Source organism: Bacillus rossius, chromosome 7, assembly GCF_032445375.1.
Source record: "Bacillus rossius redtenbacheri isolate Brsri chromosome 7, Brsri_v3, whole genome shotgun sequence".
Lineage (NCBI taxonomy): Eukaryota > Metazoa > Arthropoda > Insecta > Phasmatodea > Bacillidae > Bacillus > Bacillus rossius.
This window is the reverse complement of record NC_086335.1, coordinates 39,370,054-39,390,253: the sequence shown is the minus strand read 5'-3', so window position 1 is coordinate 39,390,253 and position 20,200 is coordinate 39,370,054. Positions and strand designations below refer to the sequence as shown.

The 20,200-nt window shown below is 41.0% G+C and overlaps 1 protein-coding gene across 1 annotated transcript in view; it reads left to right on the top strand.

Moving 5' to 3' along the window:
• LOC134533862 (acetylcholine receptor subunit alpha-like) overlaps nucleotides 1–19,784 on the top strand; it is a gene marked incomplete at its 5' end in the record, with an annotated part of 140,720 nt that extends 120,936 nt beyond the window's left edge. The window contains 6 exon segments of the mRNA XM_063371564.1: nucleotides 2,757–3,041; nucleotides 5,284–5,420; nucleotides 9,883–10,029; nucleotides 14,416–14,577; nucleotides 16,863–17,085; nucleotides 19,587–19,784. Coding sequence (XP_063227634.1) covers nucleotides 2,757–3,041; nucleotides 5,284–5,420; nucleotides 9,883–10,029; nucleotides 14,416–14,577; nucleotides 16,863–17,085; nucleotides 19,587–19,784 — 1,152 coding nt within the window.
• Nucleotides 19,785–20,200: the final 416 nt, after the last annotated feature.

Sequence of the window (20,200 nt, the reverse complement as noted above, 5' to 3'; positions counted from 1 at the left end):
CCTTGTAGCCTTGTAGCCTTGTACTCAGGTAGGATCGTAGCCTCAAGGTTCTATAGTCATGCCGTTTCGTAGACTTGTGTGCATGTAGCCTCGTAGACTTGTTGTTTCATAGCCAAGTAACCTCATAGCCATGTATCCTAATGATGCTGGAGCAGTTGGAGCCAAAGAGAGTTGGAGCCAAAGACATATGAAGCCAAAGTCAGTTGGAGCATTTGAGGCCTACTGTAAATTGGCGGTCGTATCCTACTGATGAAATTATATTCTACTCAGTCGAATGTTCGTCTAAATGTACGCCCTGTTCGTTAGAAATGTGAAAACAAGACTGCAGTATCGTATCCCACAGATGTGATTGCACCCCTCTGATGAGGTCGTATCTCTCTAATAAGATCGTGTCTTTCTGATGCGATCGTATCAATCTGATGAGATCGTATTCCTCTCATGAAATAATATCCTTCTGATGAAAATGAATTCTACTGAGTTGAATGTTCGTTCAAGTGTGCTTCCTTTTTTGCGAGTGTGCTATCATATGTGCATCCTTCTTTGAGTATGTTTGACGAGTGTATGTCCATTTGTGTGTCCTTTTTAACGTTTTTAACTAGTGTATCTATTTGTGTGTCCTTTTTGACGCGTGTCCATTGTGTGTCCAGTGTGTGTACTTTCTGATGAGAGTATGTTCAACTGTGTGTCCTGTTTGACGAGTGTCTGTCCATTGTGTGTCCAGTGTGTGTCCATTGTGTGTCCAGTGTGTGTCCATTTTGATGAGTTGTGTCCATTGTTTTACTTGTGTGTGTCCTTATTGACGAATGTGTGTCCTTTTAATTGAAATTTTGTTCAGTGTGTGTCCTTTTTGTTGAATGTGTGTCCAGTATGTGTCCTTTTTGTTGAATATGTGTCCGGTGTGTGTTTTTTTATTAGAGTGTGTCCAATAGTATGTACTTTAAGATGAGTATGTTTACTTTCCATTGATGATGCATCGACATGTCTGTAGGCAGTTCATGAATGATCTCGTGGTTTGGAGACTCCTGATCTATATAATTGACATTGTACATGAGCCTTTTAAAATGTTCGCTGTATCGGAAAATTAGACGTCTTGGCCTCTGTCTGATTGTATGAGCCTGACCACCAAATGGACATGTCTGACCAATCTAATAGATCACCTGCTAGATGTGTCTGTCCAACCTATCTGACATGCCTGGCCACCGACTGGATCTGTCTGGCAACCAACTCGATGTGCCCGGCCAAAAACTGGATGTGCCTGGCCAAAAACTGGATCTGTCTGGCAACCAACTCGATGTGCCTGGCCAAAAAGTGGATGTGACTGACAACCAGATGGTCGTGTTAGCCTGACCACAAACTGGATGGACCTTGCAATCTACTGAATGTGCGTTCTTGATCAACCAAATTATGTGCATGGTCACCAACTTGACATGAACAGTTTACATCAATACGTACCTGGCCATAGACTGGATGTACCTAACCACCAACTGGTGTTAGCCAGACCACAAACTGGAACTGCCTAATCACCAACTGATGTGCCTGATTAATCGACTCATGTGGACATGCTATGAAAACACTGGTCAAAGCATGCAAAGAACTCGCTTCGCCTTTTAAGAAGTCTGTAGAAATCAAGAAATGCTAGTAATTTCTTGTTTTGTACTTTCAGAATTTATGTAGTACATTTTTATTTGTAATTTTTTTTTTGGTCTCGAACCTATCACTCCAAAGTTAAATTAAAATAAAAATTTTTTAAACAAAATTATATTTTTTCATAGAGCAAAAAACTAACCAATGACGGGAATCCATCGAATTTATCAATTAATAATTGCTGATTTTTTAGAACATTTATAATTTCTTTCAGAATTTCTAGGTTAATAATTACGAATTTTTAATATGGCGGCCAAAATGTCATCTGCAGTTTATTGGCGGCTGGTGGATGAGGAATTTAACCTTATTTTATGATTTTTTTCCTAGTTTTATTAAATAAATATTTTTTAAATAATTTGTTTTGCAATTACTAAAGATAGAACCTAGGACAGGAATCGATCGAATCAATTGAAGGCCTTAGATGAGGATTTAATGCCTTTTTTATGTTTTTTTTTCATATTTTATTAAATATTTTTTGCCTAAACTTAACTTTGTTTTTGCAACAAGCAAGTATCGAACTAAGAGCGGATTTCAATTGAATCAATCAGTAAATTGATAAATGAATTTGGGATGGATTTAGGAAATTTTTTTTCCAATTTCTAGCTTAATAGTTAAGGGTTTTAAAAATAGCAGATTCCAATATGGATGATGTGGTGTCATCTAAAATGGCCGCTGACATCCTGATCATAGGCAACGAGCGGCGGACACGTTTGAACATAGTCGAATCCTTACGATTGGCAAGTCAACAGGACATTAAGCCATTTATACTACTGTTGTCCAAAGCACAATTTTCAAACATGGCTATTCCATGCTTATCCAGTGGAACTATATACTAAAAAAAAAATCATGATTTCTTATGCTATGTCTGCTTGATTTCATCGTTATGCTCATGATGAATTTACATGTTTGTCTTCCGCAAGAAATATTCGGTATGCTGATGATGAATTCACTTTCTTTTCTGCTGTTAGAACTCTTCAGTGTGCAGATGATTTCTTCATAATCCTCGTATGTTGGTAAACAAATTATGTGTGCAGATGATGACTTTACTGTTCTCGTCTGTTGGAAGAACCTTTTTAGCTCAGCAGGCGGCACCTGCACTTGATTGTGCGCAGGTGGACCTGCGGCACATCGACGAGGTGAAGGACTCGAACGTGGTCGACATCGGCGTCGACCTGTCCGAGTTCTACACGTCCGTCGAGTGGGACATCCTGGAGGTGCCCGCCGTGCGCAACGAGAAGTTCTACACGTGCTGCGACGAGCCGTACCTCGACATCACCTTCAACATCACCATGAGGCGGAAGACGCTCTTCTACACCGTCAACCTCATCATCCCCTGCATGGGGATCTCCTTCCTCACCGTGCTCGTGTTCTACCTGCCTTCCGACAGCGGCGAGAAGGTAGGTCGCTGGTCCCGGCAGAGTTGCTCATACCTGAGTCGAGGCATTTTTAAAATTTAAATTCGTCTTTGTTGCTCTGACTCTTAGATCATGAATCTCTGTTGGTAGGCTAGAAACGAAGATGTAACTGGGAGTATTTAAAATTTTCTTTAGATAATTAAATTTTGCTGGCTCTTTGGTGCACTCAAAATCACGAGTTTCGCCAATTTTACTCATTTAGGATGCTTGAATTAATTACTATGTAATTTTGAGTCTTTCCTAAAATTATCATAATCGTTCAAGGTATGTTTACATACACCATTTTGGAATATTGCCATTTCATGTAATTTTTGGGTCTGCATGGGGCTTATACTTTTTTTTTTTACTATAAACGAATTATATTTATGTTGCAAATGTAATAGCCAATAAGTTGTTTTGAAGTGATTTGGTGACCAGTATAATCTTGGAGGTCCCGTAGCTTTAAGATTTTTATGAAAAACTGTGTGATATAAAACTCAATAAAATAATTTTTTGCCCAAATAATGCTAGACGATATTTGCTATTTGTAGAATGCCAAGCGTTATATTCATTATTAAACCTATTTATTTCATTGACTTCATTGTGGTCACTCACTAGTGTACATTTCCCATTTTTCACAGCTTGGAAGTTGCATACTAATTAACGTCTTTGGGAAAACATTTTGAAGATAATTTGGCAACTATCTAAAATTAAGAACAATAAATTAAATCCAGCTTGTTGGCTGTGACGCCGTTAATTAGGTGGGTAAGGACCCGAAAGACGCCATATTGGACTCAACCGATTTAATGACAAAACATTGTTTTTTTATATCTTTAATATTGAAAATCGGCCTTAATTAAGGCAGGGGTATATAATAAGAAATTTCCAAAGACAACAACATAGTGTTTATTTATAGTATTATTTAATTTTCAGTCATTTTCAAAACTAAATTCAATACTAAACGGCAATTACTCCACAGAATTAACTAATTGTAGCAACCATTCACTATAAAATTGAGGTATTCCACTAAGATACCTATCAAGATCTGAATAATTGAAATTTTGTGAATCAAAATGTTAGAAATTATTAAAGACTAGAAGCGTTAGAAACCAAGATAGCATCTTTCGTTTTCCATTTATATTCTGAAACACCCGAATGTTTGGCGGAACTATTAGAAAGGTAAAATTTCTGTCTCACAGGCGATGTTGATTTTTTTCTTTTCTCGTCATTATTATAATTTTAGGGCTACATCTGAAGTTTAAACATAATACCTCTCGTACATTATTAGTTATGTCACGGATATTTTTATCAGCTATTCTTTAAGTCAAATATTTATGTGATGAGTCATTTTAACCCATTGCTGCGTTACATGCATGTTTGATGCAGGATGATTTTACGGTGGTTTGCCTATCTCTTCCGCGGGATGAACGTGAAAGGGACATCACAAACACCCAGGTTCAAAAATATTATCTCTTCTTGGCCCATCAGCCATTCATGCCAGCCATTAGACCAAGTTAGCGGGCAACTAAAATATTATGGATGCTAAAAGTCCTGCAATGTTTGTTATTATTATCACTTTCAATAATTTTTATCACACATTATATTATACTTGGTGAATCATCATCATCATCATCATCATCATCATCATCGAAATCATCAACTGCTTCCAGCCTGTGGCCAGGTCAGCAAAGTAAAATGCCTCCACCTTCCTCTGTTACCCAACCCCCCCCCCCCCCCCGTCTACCATTTACATGCATTCACTTTATTCCAGTATTCGCGCCTCTCTCCTGCAAAACTTTAACTATCTGATCCTTTCATCTCCTCCTTGGTATTTTTTTCTATAAACTTAAACTAAATCATTTTCCTAGGCAGCCTCTCTTTCCCCATTCTCTGCTCATGGCCAACCATCTCATTCTTGCTTTTATTCAATGATCTCATTAAAGTCCTGTACTCCTGCTCTTGCTTGCACCATCTCATTCCTGATCCTGTCTCGCCTTGTAACTGCCAACATACTCCTCATGAACTTCATTCCTATTGCTCTGTTCGTGCCAGCTTCTCTCATCTAAAGTCCAAGTGCAATTCTCTTAGTGAATATCTGTTGAAAACGTTGGTGACAGGAAGAGAAATGAAAGAGAGGAGCCGTGTTTAAATGTCAGATATAGCAGTTTGGATAGCAGCAACGACGAAGAGAATGAGCAGAACTCACAACTGTTGGGAGCGCGCGTGTGTGTTTCCGCGGGCGCAGGTGAGCCTGTCCATATCGATCCTGCTGTCGCTGACCGTGTTCTTCCTGCTGCTGGCGGAGATCATCCCGCCCACGAGCCTGGTGGTGCCCTTGCTCGGCAAGTTCGTGCTCTTCACCATGATCCTGGACACCTTCAGGTGACGTCCTGCCCCGGACCTGACAGTCCGGGGGTGGCCCATTCCCCAACTGCCACGACGCAGGCCCACTCGCGGTGTTCATTTCCGAGCCCTTACAACCCGGGACGTCGGAACAGGAGGGGCAGCAGGGGCGAGTCGCCCCCGTGCTGTTATGCATGGGGGGGGGGGGCGAGAGCAGCATTTCGCCCCCCTTCCTTTTCCCAGAATAAGTGTTTGGTCCTGGTAGTATTTTTCTCAACTGGTGGTTACAAACGTTGCATTGGTGATCACATTGATTAGAAAATCAAATTTATGATCGTCAATATACTGTAAAATGATTTCAAATTCCTAGATGGTATTTTATTTAAATTGTACAACATCTACTGTCAGAGTAGTATTTAATACATACTACGTCATCAAATTCTTGGAATGGTATATTTAATATTTTGGTTCGGTAACTCATTAAATAGCACATTTTTGCATCTAAAATTCCAAATTTTTCCGGGGGAGGGCCCCACCCCCCGCTCTAGGACTGAGGTAAGTGTGATACATCTTTTCGCCCCTCCACTCATGAAAACGTTCCGATGTCCCTGCTTACAACCACACGAAGCTGTTCACAAACAGAACGACAGTGGTAAAAAAAAAAATTACGTGGACCAATGTTACTGCACTGTTAGATATCACAATAAATGCACGGACTTTTCCACCCAACATAAACGAAGAGTTCTTCGATATCTCAGATGATTGGATTTTTGAAAAAATAAATAAAAAACTACGCTAGTTTACGACTTTCGAATTACGTGTTTCCTTGTCAACGTAAACACGCACGCAGAAGAAAAGAGAATTTTTTTTGTATACTCAACCAGTTTTTTTTATTGATTTGCCAGTATAATAAGTTTGTTATTGTTGATTCATGTTCAGAGTAAGTGAACTCAACGCCCATAAACTTACGAGGATCCCTGGGTAATTTTTTAAACCACTCTTCTTTGTAAACTAAGGGTGAAAATTTCTAACAGTGTGCTTCAAATTTGAGACAAGTAGCATGGCATATACTCTTCGTCACTCCATATTCTTTCCTTCCTTTCTAATTTGTTGCTTTATAGTTCGCTTGAACCCTCGTGACAGGGAACACAGGTGGTTGGACGGTAAGCTCATGCGTCCTTGTGCCAAGGCAATTTCCGACAGGGCTCAACCATCCCGGATTTTTCGCAAGTAAAAATAAAAGTGGTGTACTTTTTTTTTGCCGTGGACGGTGGGATTTCCCGTTTCCTACACCTCATCTTGATTCTTTCCACCCAAATCTGTTAACACAAATATACTCTAAATGTTTTAATATTTACTGAAATTCATAACCATAAAAACTCTCCTTCAATCCTACGTACTTAGCAACTCTCGCTAGGAGCGCTAAACGCAGTGGCTGGTATTGATTTCTATAGTATTTGCTTCAAACTTCAGAACAGGGGAAGCCTACAGTTCACAGCGACGAGAGCCACACCCGAATAGTTCTGAAGTTCTCTGAAGTTTGCTAATCGCTTGTGGAATAAACACAATGTTTCAAGGATTTATATATTTAATGTCATGGAGTTTTTAAATAACGCTAACCTAACCAAACTTTCATTTTAGTTACGATAACCTAACCTAGCCCACTCTCCTGAAAAAAGATCAAATATTTATTACACTAACCGAACCTAACCCTACCCCTTTACTTCGGTTAACCTCGGAACTGTTCGGGTTGTGGTTGTGGCTCTCATCCCTGTGAACAGTAGGCTATCGTCAGAACAGACACACACTGCATTGACATATACCTCCCTGGCGATAGCAACACATCTTTCTCTATGTCACAGTGGGACTGTTATTGCGCAATACTTCGGTGGTATTTGCTTGGCAATGCTGCAATTGTAGTATGAGCAGTGTAGTGTTTTTTCTAATGCCAATTTGAAAGGTGCTCAGATAACCCTGAAGCAGTAATTTGAATCAATAATGCTTGAACATTATTTTAACACGTTGTTGCTGACTGGTTAATAAACGGGCTTCAGTACCAATCAGTGCTCAAAGAAAGGCATTCACTGAATAATTAGCGAGCGCCACTCATGCGTCAGCGAGTTTTGGTCACGTAAATAAGCAGTAGGATTCCTTTGATTCAAGCAGAGCAGTTTTCAAAAATTTGCAGTAAAACCAATTTTTTTTGGATGGAGCCTAACAGACCGTATTTGTACAACGGATAATGATAGAAGTTTGTGTAATAGCTTGAAAGGAGAAGTTGCTAGGAAGAATGACGATTTTGATAGCACATCAATCCTCACTAATATTATAAATGCGAAAGTATGTATGTTGGTTTTTTGGTTTGTCCTTCTTCCACGCCGCAACGGAGCAAAGGATCAACTTGATTTTTTGGCATAGAGATAGTTAGTGGGCCGGAGAGTGATACAGGCTATTTTCATCCCGGAAAAACGCATGACTGCTGTGGGATATATCTGGAGCCTAATTCTGTAATAATAGATAAGCTCTTAGGCGTGGGCTAGTGCGCCTGCAAACAATAGAATTCGGGGACCTTACAGAGCAGTCCGGTAATGCGGATAGCCGATTCGTAGCTCATTCAGGAATAAATTTTCCACCCCGTTTTAATAAAATTTATTTTTTAATCTTTAATATAAAAATGAATGTGTGTTCGTCTTCAATGTTGTTCGTTTACTAAGCGTTCTATGCATCGTTCGTCCGATTGAGTTGAAAATTTGTACGCTTGACTTTCGAAACACGAGGACGGTCACTGCCTAAATGAGATTTAAAATAACTACCCCCATCCCCCGTTCCCATCTCTTTATACCAAACTTCAACCTTACTTGATGAAATTGGTACTTACATATAAATACAATTAAGCACAATGTTAAAAACAAGAGGTAAATTAATGCTTTATCTGATTTCCAAACGGCCACCCCCTTTTTCTTGTCCACATGAGGGTACAGAAACCACCCGGTTTCCTTTCACCATCCCTTAAAACAGGATATTGAGATTTAGTGATAAAACTAAGAAGAATATAACTGTGTATGTCAAATTTAAAAAAATCTCCCATCCCCATGTTTATACGAGATTTCGAAAAACCATCCCTAATTCCCCTTACTACCGCTAGAGCAGTATTATGGTACTTCTGATGAAATGTGGCAAACTCGACGTTAAAATTAAGATAAAATTAACTGTCTAAATTTAGATAAAAATAGTCTTAATTATCTAAATGAGATTACATCACTTAAATTATAGTACTGTACAAATTGATAAAATAATACGCACTTGACGTTCGAAAGAGGAGGAATTTACTTTCTACATCTGAATTTAAAAATAAAATATTGAATACATGATAGTTCTTAAAACTACCGTATCCTCCTTTCCCATCCCTTTAAATAAAATATATTCATACGTTAATGAAATTTTCCCACTTGATTTTAATAATGTAAATAAAATTACTGTTAACATACCCTTCTTCCTGACTACATGAAGTTTAGAAATAATTACCTCAGCTCCCCCCCCCCTTTTTTTTTTTTTGCTTTTCTTGGTTAAATTTTGAGCAGTTCAGTACAATGAAAGGTAAATTTATTGTCAACATCCAATTTAAGAAAAGCAATTTGATTACGAAAAAAAAAATAACATTAATCTTTCTTACACCTTAAAGCAGTATTTTGGTCTTCCCAGATGAAATTTGCACACTTGACGTTCAAATTAAGAAGAAATTTACTGTCTACATCCAATTTAAAAATAAATTCCTCTTTACCCTGTGCTCAGTCCGGGCATCGCCGGGAACTCCAGCTAGTGAGGAATAAATCTTAAAATTCATTATGACATTATGTACATGCTAGAGCATAGGACTGTACGCAGACTTTCATCGGTAAAAAGGTGAGAGGGGGAAGGAAATAGATAAAAATTTCCCGCTGTGTGCTTTCAAATTATTTCCATTTGTTGATGAGAATAATGGAATTTTTTTTTTTAGGTTTACAGGGGGATGTGGGGAATATGTTTTCCATATCCCCTCCCCCTTGCTTATGCCCTCGTATACGGAGGTCATTTCATTTTCCCTTCAATTAACAAGGCCAATATTTCCCAAAACCGACTTCCTACTTCTGACCTGTTACCTTCATGGTACGATTGTAGTGGTATGCAGCCAGGGTTTAGCCACGTCGGCATGATTACATGATAAGTTTATGAAGCAGTTATTTCCCTTCAGTTAATTTTTGCGACATAGTGGTCAGACGCCAAAACATTATTATTGAAGTGTAGTGTTTCGATTGTGTAATAAAGGTTTTTAAACAACTATTTTTTATGAAAGTGTTTTTTAACGATACAGATTCTAATTTATACTTACTGACCATCATTTTGACGTTATCGGAAAAAGTTCGCGCAATGTTTTGAGCGGATGAAACGTGGCGACGGCGACTTCAGCCACGTTAACGGCATGCAGTCTGCTGGAAATTCCCTAACTGCACGTGTGTTGCAGCATATGCGTGACGGTGGTGGTGCTGAACGTGCACTTCCGGTCGCCGCAGACGCACGTGATGGCGCCCTGGGTGCGCCGCGTGTTCATCCACATCCTGCCGCGGCTGCTGGTCATGCGGCGGCCGCACTACAGCATCGAGAAGCGCAGGTGGGCCACTCAGAACATCCACCACTTGGAACAGTCGGGACGCAGAATTACTGGATGAAACCACATAAATGTTCAATTTTCAATTACGCTTTAAACGAACATACGAAACTGCTGGAGTTGACAGCGCTACCTGCCGGCGTACTCTAAACGATACTCTTGAGGGTGAAGCCATTGTACGTATTCCATGGAGTGTATAGGTACTAAATTATGGCGAAATTCCTCTTAGTCCTGTTCCCTTATGGTAGTTTTGACGTGACGTCTAATAAATCGATGAACGCCGGCTGGACGCACGAAAAAGTGTCCCGTAACGCACATTGTCCCACTACAGATGTGTCCCCGTTACGCTCATTGTACGCATGCGCCGTATCTCTCTTCCGCTGGATTGGAACAACAATCGATTTGACTTTTCAATCATATTTTCGTCGTTTGAATTATTAATATTATGTAATTTAACGTTTGTCCGCCGACTTTCAGCACAAACCGTACGGTTATTTAAAAGTAATGTTGAATATTGAAATACGTTTTTTACGAAAAATGGTGTTTTACAGTTACATATAATAATTCAAATTACACCAGGCATCTTTTGCACAATGTTTAAAAAAATATTGTAACACATTATAAATAAGTTTGGTGTATTTGGGATGCGTATTTGTTATAAACTCGTGTTATAAAAAACGAAATATTATTCCCCTACCGTGCTGTCATCTACGGTGACGGATGCGAATCGAAGTTGGAACGATCATAACTTAGAAACACATAACGTCAAAACACACACATTAGAAATATCATAACCAAGAAATTAATAACTTAGAACTATCACAGCTTAGAATCACGCAACTTAGAACGATAAAAAAACTTAGAAACACACAACTAAGAACTGACACATCTTATAAAAAAGGTAACTTATAAACATAAACCACCGCAACACACCGCTTAGAAACACCTAACTTAGAAAATCTAAACTTTGTACTTTCTTATAGTGGAAAAACACAAATTATTACTGACATAACTAAAAAAAACTTATAAACACATAAATCCGAAACTGACAACTTAGAAACTTCATGACGAAGAAAGTCATAACTTAGAATGTTGTATCTTGTGTGTTTCTAAGTTATGATCGCGTCCCAGGCTGTACGTCGGCCGATGACGCACGCTGACCGGTGCGCGCGCCCGTTGCGAAGCTAGCATTGCACACACAAGAACAAGCAACGATAAATAAAGAACTAATAAAGTAACGAAGTGATGACAATAAAGCATACTTACCACATATGTGGGGACGTCCAGAAGCTAATCCATATTGGCGAAAACAAACTCAAAGTCCGAATAATATGGCAGTAGCGAAACAGAAAAAAAACACATACACTAATAAAACTACAACATTACAGAAAAGGAGGCTGACGAGGACTTAAATCCCTTAGTTGTAGTAACTAAATGATAATTAATTAGCCGCGGACGCATTCCCGAATTAGATGGTGAAGAGCAGTAGAAGTACACCAGGTTACTGCACCACAGACACTGTCCCTAGAGGGCTAGCGACGAGCATAGTTTAAGCTGCCCCCCGGAAGGGAATCTCCTGACGTGTTGCTGGCGTTGTGCCGGAAATTAGGTATTTCGGCACTTTTTTATTGTTATTATAATATTAAATTATTTTTGGAAATTAAATTTTCTATACAATTTGGTTTTAAAGGGGTGATTTACACTTTGTTAGGCTGGTGTACTCTACTTAGTTAAACTTTGCGCCAGTGGACCAAGGCACTTTTTCTCAGGGACTAATCTGATTTTTTGCAAGTCTAAGACGTCATTGGCAGCCCGTTTGAAATTTCTCCCGCTCGCAGTCACGTTCCCGGCCTGTAACATTATTTCCCTGCATGACTAAATTTGCCTAGAGCAGCTTCTGGCTTGCAGGCTCTATTTATTAGAGGCCCACTGAGACTAGCTAGTCTCGGCACGAACGAGTATCCCGTGGACCTCATTTCCCAGCCTCGTTGCGTTTTTTGTCCACCCTCACCCCCACAGCTTTCCACCTTGGTTCTGAGAATTTAACCCAGGATCATTGCCCTGACGTGAACCCGAGAGGCAGTGGCCTACTTCAAGGACGATTTGCCATAGAAAAAAATATGTGCAGATATGGACCACCCACGACATTTAGTGGCAGAAACTGTTACTCCTGCTCTTGTCGCCAGCGAGTGGAGCTGACGCCCGCGACACCTAGTGGCGATTTTGTTAACCTCCTTCTTTCCTTCCCCTTTAGGCAGCCAGAGAGCAGCACCGCTGCGCCATAACGCCCTAGGCTTTCTACTCGCGTCCTGTAAAAGTCGATCGTATGTAGCTTTCTGTGCCCGCTGGAAGAGAGCGCAGTGGTCGCATCCTCGACGCAACAACTGAAGGTGTAGTTGCGCTCACCTCGGTCACATCCGGAAGTTTTCGGCCCAGAGCCGAACCTTCCCCCTCTTTTCCCTAGGGCCGAGCGCCCATTTTAATTAGAAGCTTTGTCCGCCATTGCATCACTTTTTGACTTCGGCTACTCACCACGTCATCTCGGCGTCTTCTCTGTTAAGAGGCTTTTTCGTGGCAACGACGAACTCTTCCTTCGAATTAGGGATGTAATCATCGGTGTTAAGGGATGTGATCCCAGTTTCTAATTTAGTAATAGCCATTCAGTCGTTGTAATTAGGCAACAGATAATGTTTTAGTTTACATTTTATTAATTTGTTTCTTCTTCCTAAATCATGGTTTCTTCCGCGTCATCTGCGCAATTCTCGGTCCGCGCCTTTCGGATGTCGGCGCGAGACATTTCCTGAGTCCAGGAGCTACACCCTGTTTGACAGGGTCCAACATTTTGGCGCCGAAATTGCACTCATCATGTTGTCCAGAACCTCGAGCTTCGAGTCTCTTTAAGAAGAGCTTCCTCCCGGGCAGATGTCCAACTTTGAAGCCCCGGGTGATATTTTAAAAATAACTTCTCCCTACAACCAACGAAAGAACTTATTTAAATTAATACCAGCGAGCAGTGCCATAGAGAACTTAACAAATGAGAATATGTGAAATTGTTACAGTAATGAGTGGACGAACCTATCCTGCTATAAAATGTAATTTTTTGTTGTTGTTAAAAGTATAGTATAATGTGTGTTAATAATATCGGGCCGGCCCCCTTTTAATAACTTTAATATATTGTTAATACCCTTTTATTGTGAAACTAAAACAAATGGTAAACATATATAAGTTAATTCTTTTTCTAAATAAACCAGGAAACCTATAGACCGATCTACTTATGTAGTGATTTATTTATTTATCATTTACCTATATCTATTTAAATGATCCACTAGCTCCCAAGTTGCTTGTGTGGAGGGAGTATAAAATTGTCTTGTTCACTACCTCGTGCCACCTCTGGTAATACTTGTATTTTTCTTTATAATTTTGCTCAGCTGTTTCCTAGACCTTTTTATTAAATTAAAATAATATAATTTTAGGGCACGAGGGGCTTATAAGTGTGGGCTGGCTTCGCCGGCCGCTCTGGCACGCAGGTGGTATCGCAATGCAACACGGGTGTCTAACCGGCCGTGCCTGAAGGCGCGCACCCTGCTTGGAGCACTGAAGATGTTACGTGCTGTCAGGTGGGACAAGTATGACCGGCTGCTAACAGAGCATGGGAGGGTTTGCGTGTTTGTCCTCTTAGCGCAGTATAACTGGGCACGTGCGGACAGATAAAGAAATAAAAAATATATGGGGTGTGGCTGTATCATGGACACGACCGTGTGTTGTACGTGAATACGTGTAACAGGTAACATATTTTATACAAAATATAAATTACGCTATTTTATGTATGTTATAATCATGTTTTCATTTATTATTTTAACACCATGTATATTCACTGTAACTATTTTACACTAATGTTTGATATATGCAATCGATAGATTTTGACGAGAGCTGACGATTGAAACTCAAAACGAACGTCGTAGCTTCTCCGAGTTAAAAAAATTATACTAAATGGAAACCTCGAAACTCAGCAAGATGACCTCAGAATGGCGGCGCCTCCCCCCTCCACCGCGCGCGATGCGTCACGGTCTCTCAATTAGCGTAACGAATTCTTCGATCCTTTAACTATCCAGTGGTGTAATTAAATTTTGGATGGAGATGACTGTACTCGTCGATTTTGATGTCATTCGTTTTTTTTTTTAATTGCCTCCCACTATGGAAGCAATTTTAAAGACGTATTCACATAAAAAAAAAAAAAACTTAATGGTAACCGCTCAGCACTTGTCAGTAGTACGGATAAATGAGAAGTAACATGGTGCCGAAGGGAATGACTGATTGGCGGCACAGTTGCAGCGCGAATCGCGAAGTAAAGAGATGCGACGGCACAGAGCGCCTGTGTGTGGTCCGCAGCATGGGCGCGCCCACGCACCGCATCATGGTGCGCACATGCAACGGGCTGGAGCTGCGCGACCCGGCCATGCTGGCTGAGAGCTCGGCCTCGGAGCTCGTCACCTCGGCCCACGCCGCGGACCTCTTCCCGCGCCTCGACTCCCGGGAGGACTTCGCCCCCAGGTGCGTGGCCCCTATTGAGGCCCTGCCTACCCGGGCACACACACTGTGCGCAGAGCTCCAGGGGGAAGAAACAATGCTATTTTAAAACTACTCAAGATATCCGAGTAGGCGTATGTTTACGAAAAGCATTTAAGGGGCCCGCCTCGTCAGGGTGTATCTGTGTAAGTGAGGTGGGATGATAAGAGCGACGCTCGCTGGTGCTTCTAGAGCGGTATGGCCTCTAAGCGCAAGGCTCTGAAACTGGCGCGCAGTCTTTTCGTCATCACATGATAACTGTGAAACTTGAGCGGTGAACGTAACATTATACTGTGGAGAAATGAAGATAAAGGTGTAATGCAAGTTCCTTAATTGATTTCAAGAATCTGTACCTGTTGTTTTACGCCTATAAATTACTATGAAAACATGCGTTTTAGCCATTTTAACTCTTCTAAAAATACAGTTAAAAAACTTAATACGAAATCAAAAGTACTTTTCGGCCTTCAGCAAACTCTTAAATGCTTTTCGTAAGCAGACCCCACTCGGATATCTTGAGTAGTTTTGAAATCGCGTTGTTTTTCCTGAAGCTCTGCGCACCGTGTGTGTGCCCGGGTAGGCGGCGCCCTTAAGAATTCGTTGAGGGCTTGTAAGTGGTTTTTGATTCTAATAATTAAGTTTTTAAAATGTCTGTAATTCCGTGAAAGGAATTTAGTCAACTGTCTCGTCATTTTTTGCCCACTGTGTTCGCCCGTGCTATTATTATTTTTGTTCGACTAAATTCCTTCCACAGGAATTCTTGTACTGTCTGATATTTAAGTTTGAATGAGTTCCTATGTGCTTTCGCCGTTGTATTGTCCATACCTGTTTAGATTCATCTTTGGGTCTATCTGTTTGACATCAGCTGATTTAAGCTTATTATTTCTTATTTTGAATTTATGGATTTTTCCCCAAGACAAACGGTGCCATACTACAATGGTGTATGTCAGAGACATTGAACTGAAGTTAAATATACAGATCAGAATAAAGTTATGTGAGAAAATCCCAAGAGTTAAATCACATATGAAGAGATCTCGCACCTAAAGTGTTAAAAAGCATATTAATTAATATTCATTGGCAAGCTTACACCACACACGCCAAAACATGAATAAGTATTAATGGATCACCTCAACTGTTAGGCTAGGTGACATCGTTCACGATAAAAAATTTAATTTTTTAAAGTAATATTAGTACGGCGTTCTAACAAATAAAATTGTTGCAGACAATTTGAAAATGCTCAAATGCATTGGAGAAAAAAAACTATGACCTGAAATATCCCATTTACAGAATGCATGATTACACATTACAAAATTACAAAGGGTGAATATATGATTCAATATACAGGTTATAATAAGCAAAATTGAAAGGAGTATCACTAAAATTGACTAGCGGGTAGGTCAATAAACCCAATACCACTCGCAAGCAGGCTCTGAATGTTCCAAAATACAATACATTATTTTAAAAGTTTATCATTACAGTGTGTGGTGTGACATGTAGAGATTGGAAGAGCCAAGAGCCAAGAATAACCTAATAGAAAAAAAGAGAAGGTTGAACGATTTAAAAATAAGTCGCATCGAAAAAGTAGTTCCCAAAAAGTAAAATTATAAATGGGAATAAATCAAAAACAATTTAAAATTCTACCTTATTTATAATGTATCATGGTCAAACACACCACAGACAGACTTTACTTAACTTAGGTAATACTTAATTTTTACCTTCCAAATTTATGGCAACTATACTAAGAGTATCAGTTATTTGTATAGAAATAAAGATAAACATGGAGCAAATGTGCAGCAGAATGCTTTCCGAGGAAATGGAAAAATTGAATTTAAACCCATTAGCAGTAGTTACCACAGCTAGTGTTTTATATTTGTATTATAGTGTGTACACAATTTAAAAATTGTTTTTAATGCTATACTTTTAAGTCCTGCTTATCTTAAATAACCCAAAATTTACTACCGTTGGTAAATGTAACCATCATAACCATAATTGAGCATGCAAGAGCACACAAATTTTAAAGGAGATTGTATTTACTGCCTAAAAAATCGTTGTCCCTAAAAATTTTGTTTATGTGCTTCAGTGTTGCCTAGCAACGAGTCCGACAAGTCTTTACTGTCAGGTGCTTGCACGCCTCTGCGGTAACATGCGCGCGTCAGTTGGAACCTGTTCCTGCCTGTCGAGACCTGTACACACCTGTCGGAACCAGTGCTTGCCGGTCGGGAGCCGGTAGAGGCTTGTCGGAGGTGCTGTTCACGGGACGGTTCGTGTCGCAGGGAGCTGGAGGCAGCGGGTCTGGGCAGCAGCTGCCGCATCCACGGCACCCCGCCGCCCCCGCTGCCGCCCCTCTGCGCCGACGACGGGCTGGAGGAGGCGGCCGTGGCCAGCCCCGTGTGCCGCCACCGCCACCACTGGCACAACTGCCCGGAGCTGCACAAGGCCATCGACGGCGTGCGCTTCATCGCCGACCACACCAAACGCGAAGAGGACTCCACGCGGGTCAGTGCATCCTTCAGTGTAATCTATCAGTGGGTAGAATCTGTCAAATTAGTGGACTTTCTAGCTAATACTAAAATTTAATAAAGCAGAATTCTTTACAGTTGGGCTCCTTAGTTAGCAGTCAGCATGGTCTGGTCATACACAGAGCATAATGACCAAATATATTCAATCCCTCCACGTGGGCTCTGTGGACAGTATCCAACAGTTGCCTACAATGTAGAAATATTTTTTACTACTGTGGTAGTGGCAGTTCGGTGAATCTCCTGGAAATGAATAAGGACTGGACATTTTTGACGATATACAAACTTGGTTGATCCTCTGAATATTCACGCTGCCTGTTTTTTTTTGTTGGTACAATGGGCAGAAATCTGCAGGTGCCTAGAATGCACGATGGTTACGACAACTGTTTTAGTAGTCCACACAGGTGACATAATTCTAGAAGAAACCTGTACATGCAGCTGGATTGCTTGTACTTCTGGATCTTCATGTTAGCCATTCTTGTGGGCACTTTGGGAAGTATCCGGCAGATGCTTACAACATACGGTTGTTATGACAACTATGGTAGTAAAAGTTGTGTGTGTCTTCTACAGGTTCTGGGTTTAGCCCAGGAGAGGGAGAAGGTGATTATCGTTTGAGGTAACGTAGAAATTATAGGTTTTATTTCCAATACACGATCCAATAGAGCCATGGAAAAAGTGTATGATGCGAATATATAGCTTATCAACTCTCATGGCAATTATCTGCCTCCTTGTGGAACCAGTGATGTTTACCAAAGAGGAATAAGCCCGGCATAATCCTACCTCAGGCATCCTCAGTGATCTGAATGGATACCAAGAATGGTAAACAGGCCTCATCGGCAGGTAATGGCAAATGCGATTGAAACCTTTCTTGGGGTTCGACTACTGAGCCCTGGTGGCCACCAATGTCTCTCTGTAAAGAGCCAAGGCTAATGAGTAAATGGATGAATTAAAATGACATTGGTTGGGTCGGACACACTGAGACTTAATTGGCTGTAATTGGCCAAGGTACAAGAGTTCAAGGGAGAAACCAAGACATGCCAAGGCATTCCTGCGTTCTGACAACAGTATGGATGCTTGGAGCAAGCTTGGAGGGTTTCCTAGTCCTGCGAAGAGTTGATGGTGTGAGCGGTGACACAGCTCCAGTACTAGCCTGGACAGCTAGGAGAGGTTGGATAGGCCTTCACCGGACTCAGGGATACTAAGGGGTCCCAGACAGATTTGGTGTATCCAGGTGAGCACCAGCAATACTAATATGATTTTAGAGCTAAGGACACAGTCAACTGTCTGGTTAGCACAGTGAGCTATGGAGTTCTTGGTGGTGAATATATTGGGATGGATAGCCTCAGCTTTTCGTCATAGCCAAGTATCTAATAGCTTTTCCGATTACATAAATGGCATATCCGTTTCTTTGTTCATGGTGGCACCATGGCAAAAAGACTTTGGCTAAGAGCGCTGGGCTGAAAAAGAAAAGGGGGAAAAATACCTTATGATATTTTTATTCTGCAAGTAAAGGTGAACTGGGAAAACTGTTTCAATGCTGCTGGACTGCTTCTTCACCTCGATCCACATGCTGGCTATTGCTGTGGGTACTATGGGCAGCATCCTGAAGGTGCCTACAATGACGACGATTATGACTATTGTAGTGTATAGCGTGTGTTTTGTCTACAGGTTTAAAAGTTCTGGCAGTACACTGTCCATGCAGTTGAAGTGCATGTTTCTCTGGATCTTCACACTGACCTTTTTTTAAACACTTTGGGAAGCATACAGCAGTATCTTACAATGTAGGCTACACTGATTATGACAACCATGGCAGTGATATTTCGTGTGTGTTGTCTACCATTAAAGGAATCCTTAATGTAACTTGTTCATGCAGATGGACTGAAAATTCTTCTGAATATTTATGCTGGTCGTTCTTGTGGCCACTGTGGGCAGCAACCTTCAGGTGCTTACAATGTACAATGTACAACTAAGGCCGTGATAGTTCGTGTATGAAGTCTACAGGTAAAATAATCATCGAGATACTCTGTACATGCAGCTGGACTACTTGTTCCTCTGGATCTTTACACTCGCCGTTCTTGAGGTCAATATGAGCAGCATCATTCAGGTGCTTTAAATGTCCGACGAATATGAAAATTATGGCATTGACAGTTCTGTATACTCCTGCAGGCAAAAGAGGACTGGAAGTAACTTGCCCATGTTGCTTAACTGCTTGTTCCTCTAGATCTTCACGCTGGCCACTATTGTCGGCAGTTGCTTACAACGTGCATTGCCTATGACAGCTATGACAGTGGTAGTTCGTGTGTGTTGTTTATAGACCAAGGAATCATTGTGGTGGCCTGTCAGTGCAGTTGGTCTGCTTTCTCCTCTTGATCCTTACACTGGCTGTACTTTTTTGGGCACTGCGGGCAGCGACCTGTAGTTGCCTACGACTCTCAAACCAATCTTGACAGGTATGCTGGCAGTTCTGTGTTCCGCCTGCAGGTGAAAGAGGACTGGAAGTACGTGGCGATGGTGCTGGACCGCCTGTTCCTCTGGATCTTCACGCTGGCCGTGCTCGTGGGCACCGCGGGGATCATCCTACAGGCGCCCACGCTGTACGACGACCGCGTGCCCATCGACGTGAAGCTGTCGGAGATCGCGTCGACCACGGCCAAGCCGCACGTGCCCAGCGGCCTGTAGGGCGGGCGCCAGTTCGAGACCAGGGGCAGTCGTTTCCTCGGCACTTCACCGTATTCCTGCTCGCGTCGCCAACGAATACGTCTAATTGTTTTTGAAAATTTTTTCTTATCTGTGCATTGGTACTGTGATGGTTCGCACAAGAAATTCAACCACCAAGTAACAGTGTCACGAGCAGATTTGTGCAGGTACTAGACTAAAATAATTGCCTAATTTTTTTTTTAATTTTTCGCGTTGACTTCGAAAAGTGATAAATATTGAGGATTTAGATTTTAATTTCTTGTTTACTTTCAAATTTCAATATATATTTTTTTCTTTCGCTGGTACAAGATTATGGAGAGACGTGTTACCGGGAAACTATTGTCCAAAATGAAGTGAAATGTTACAGGATAATTTTCACAGGTCTGATTGATACAATT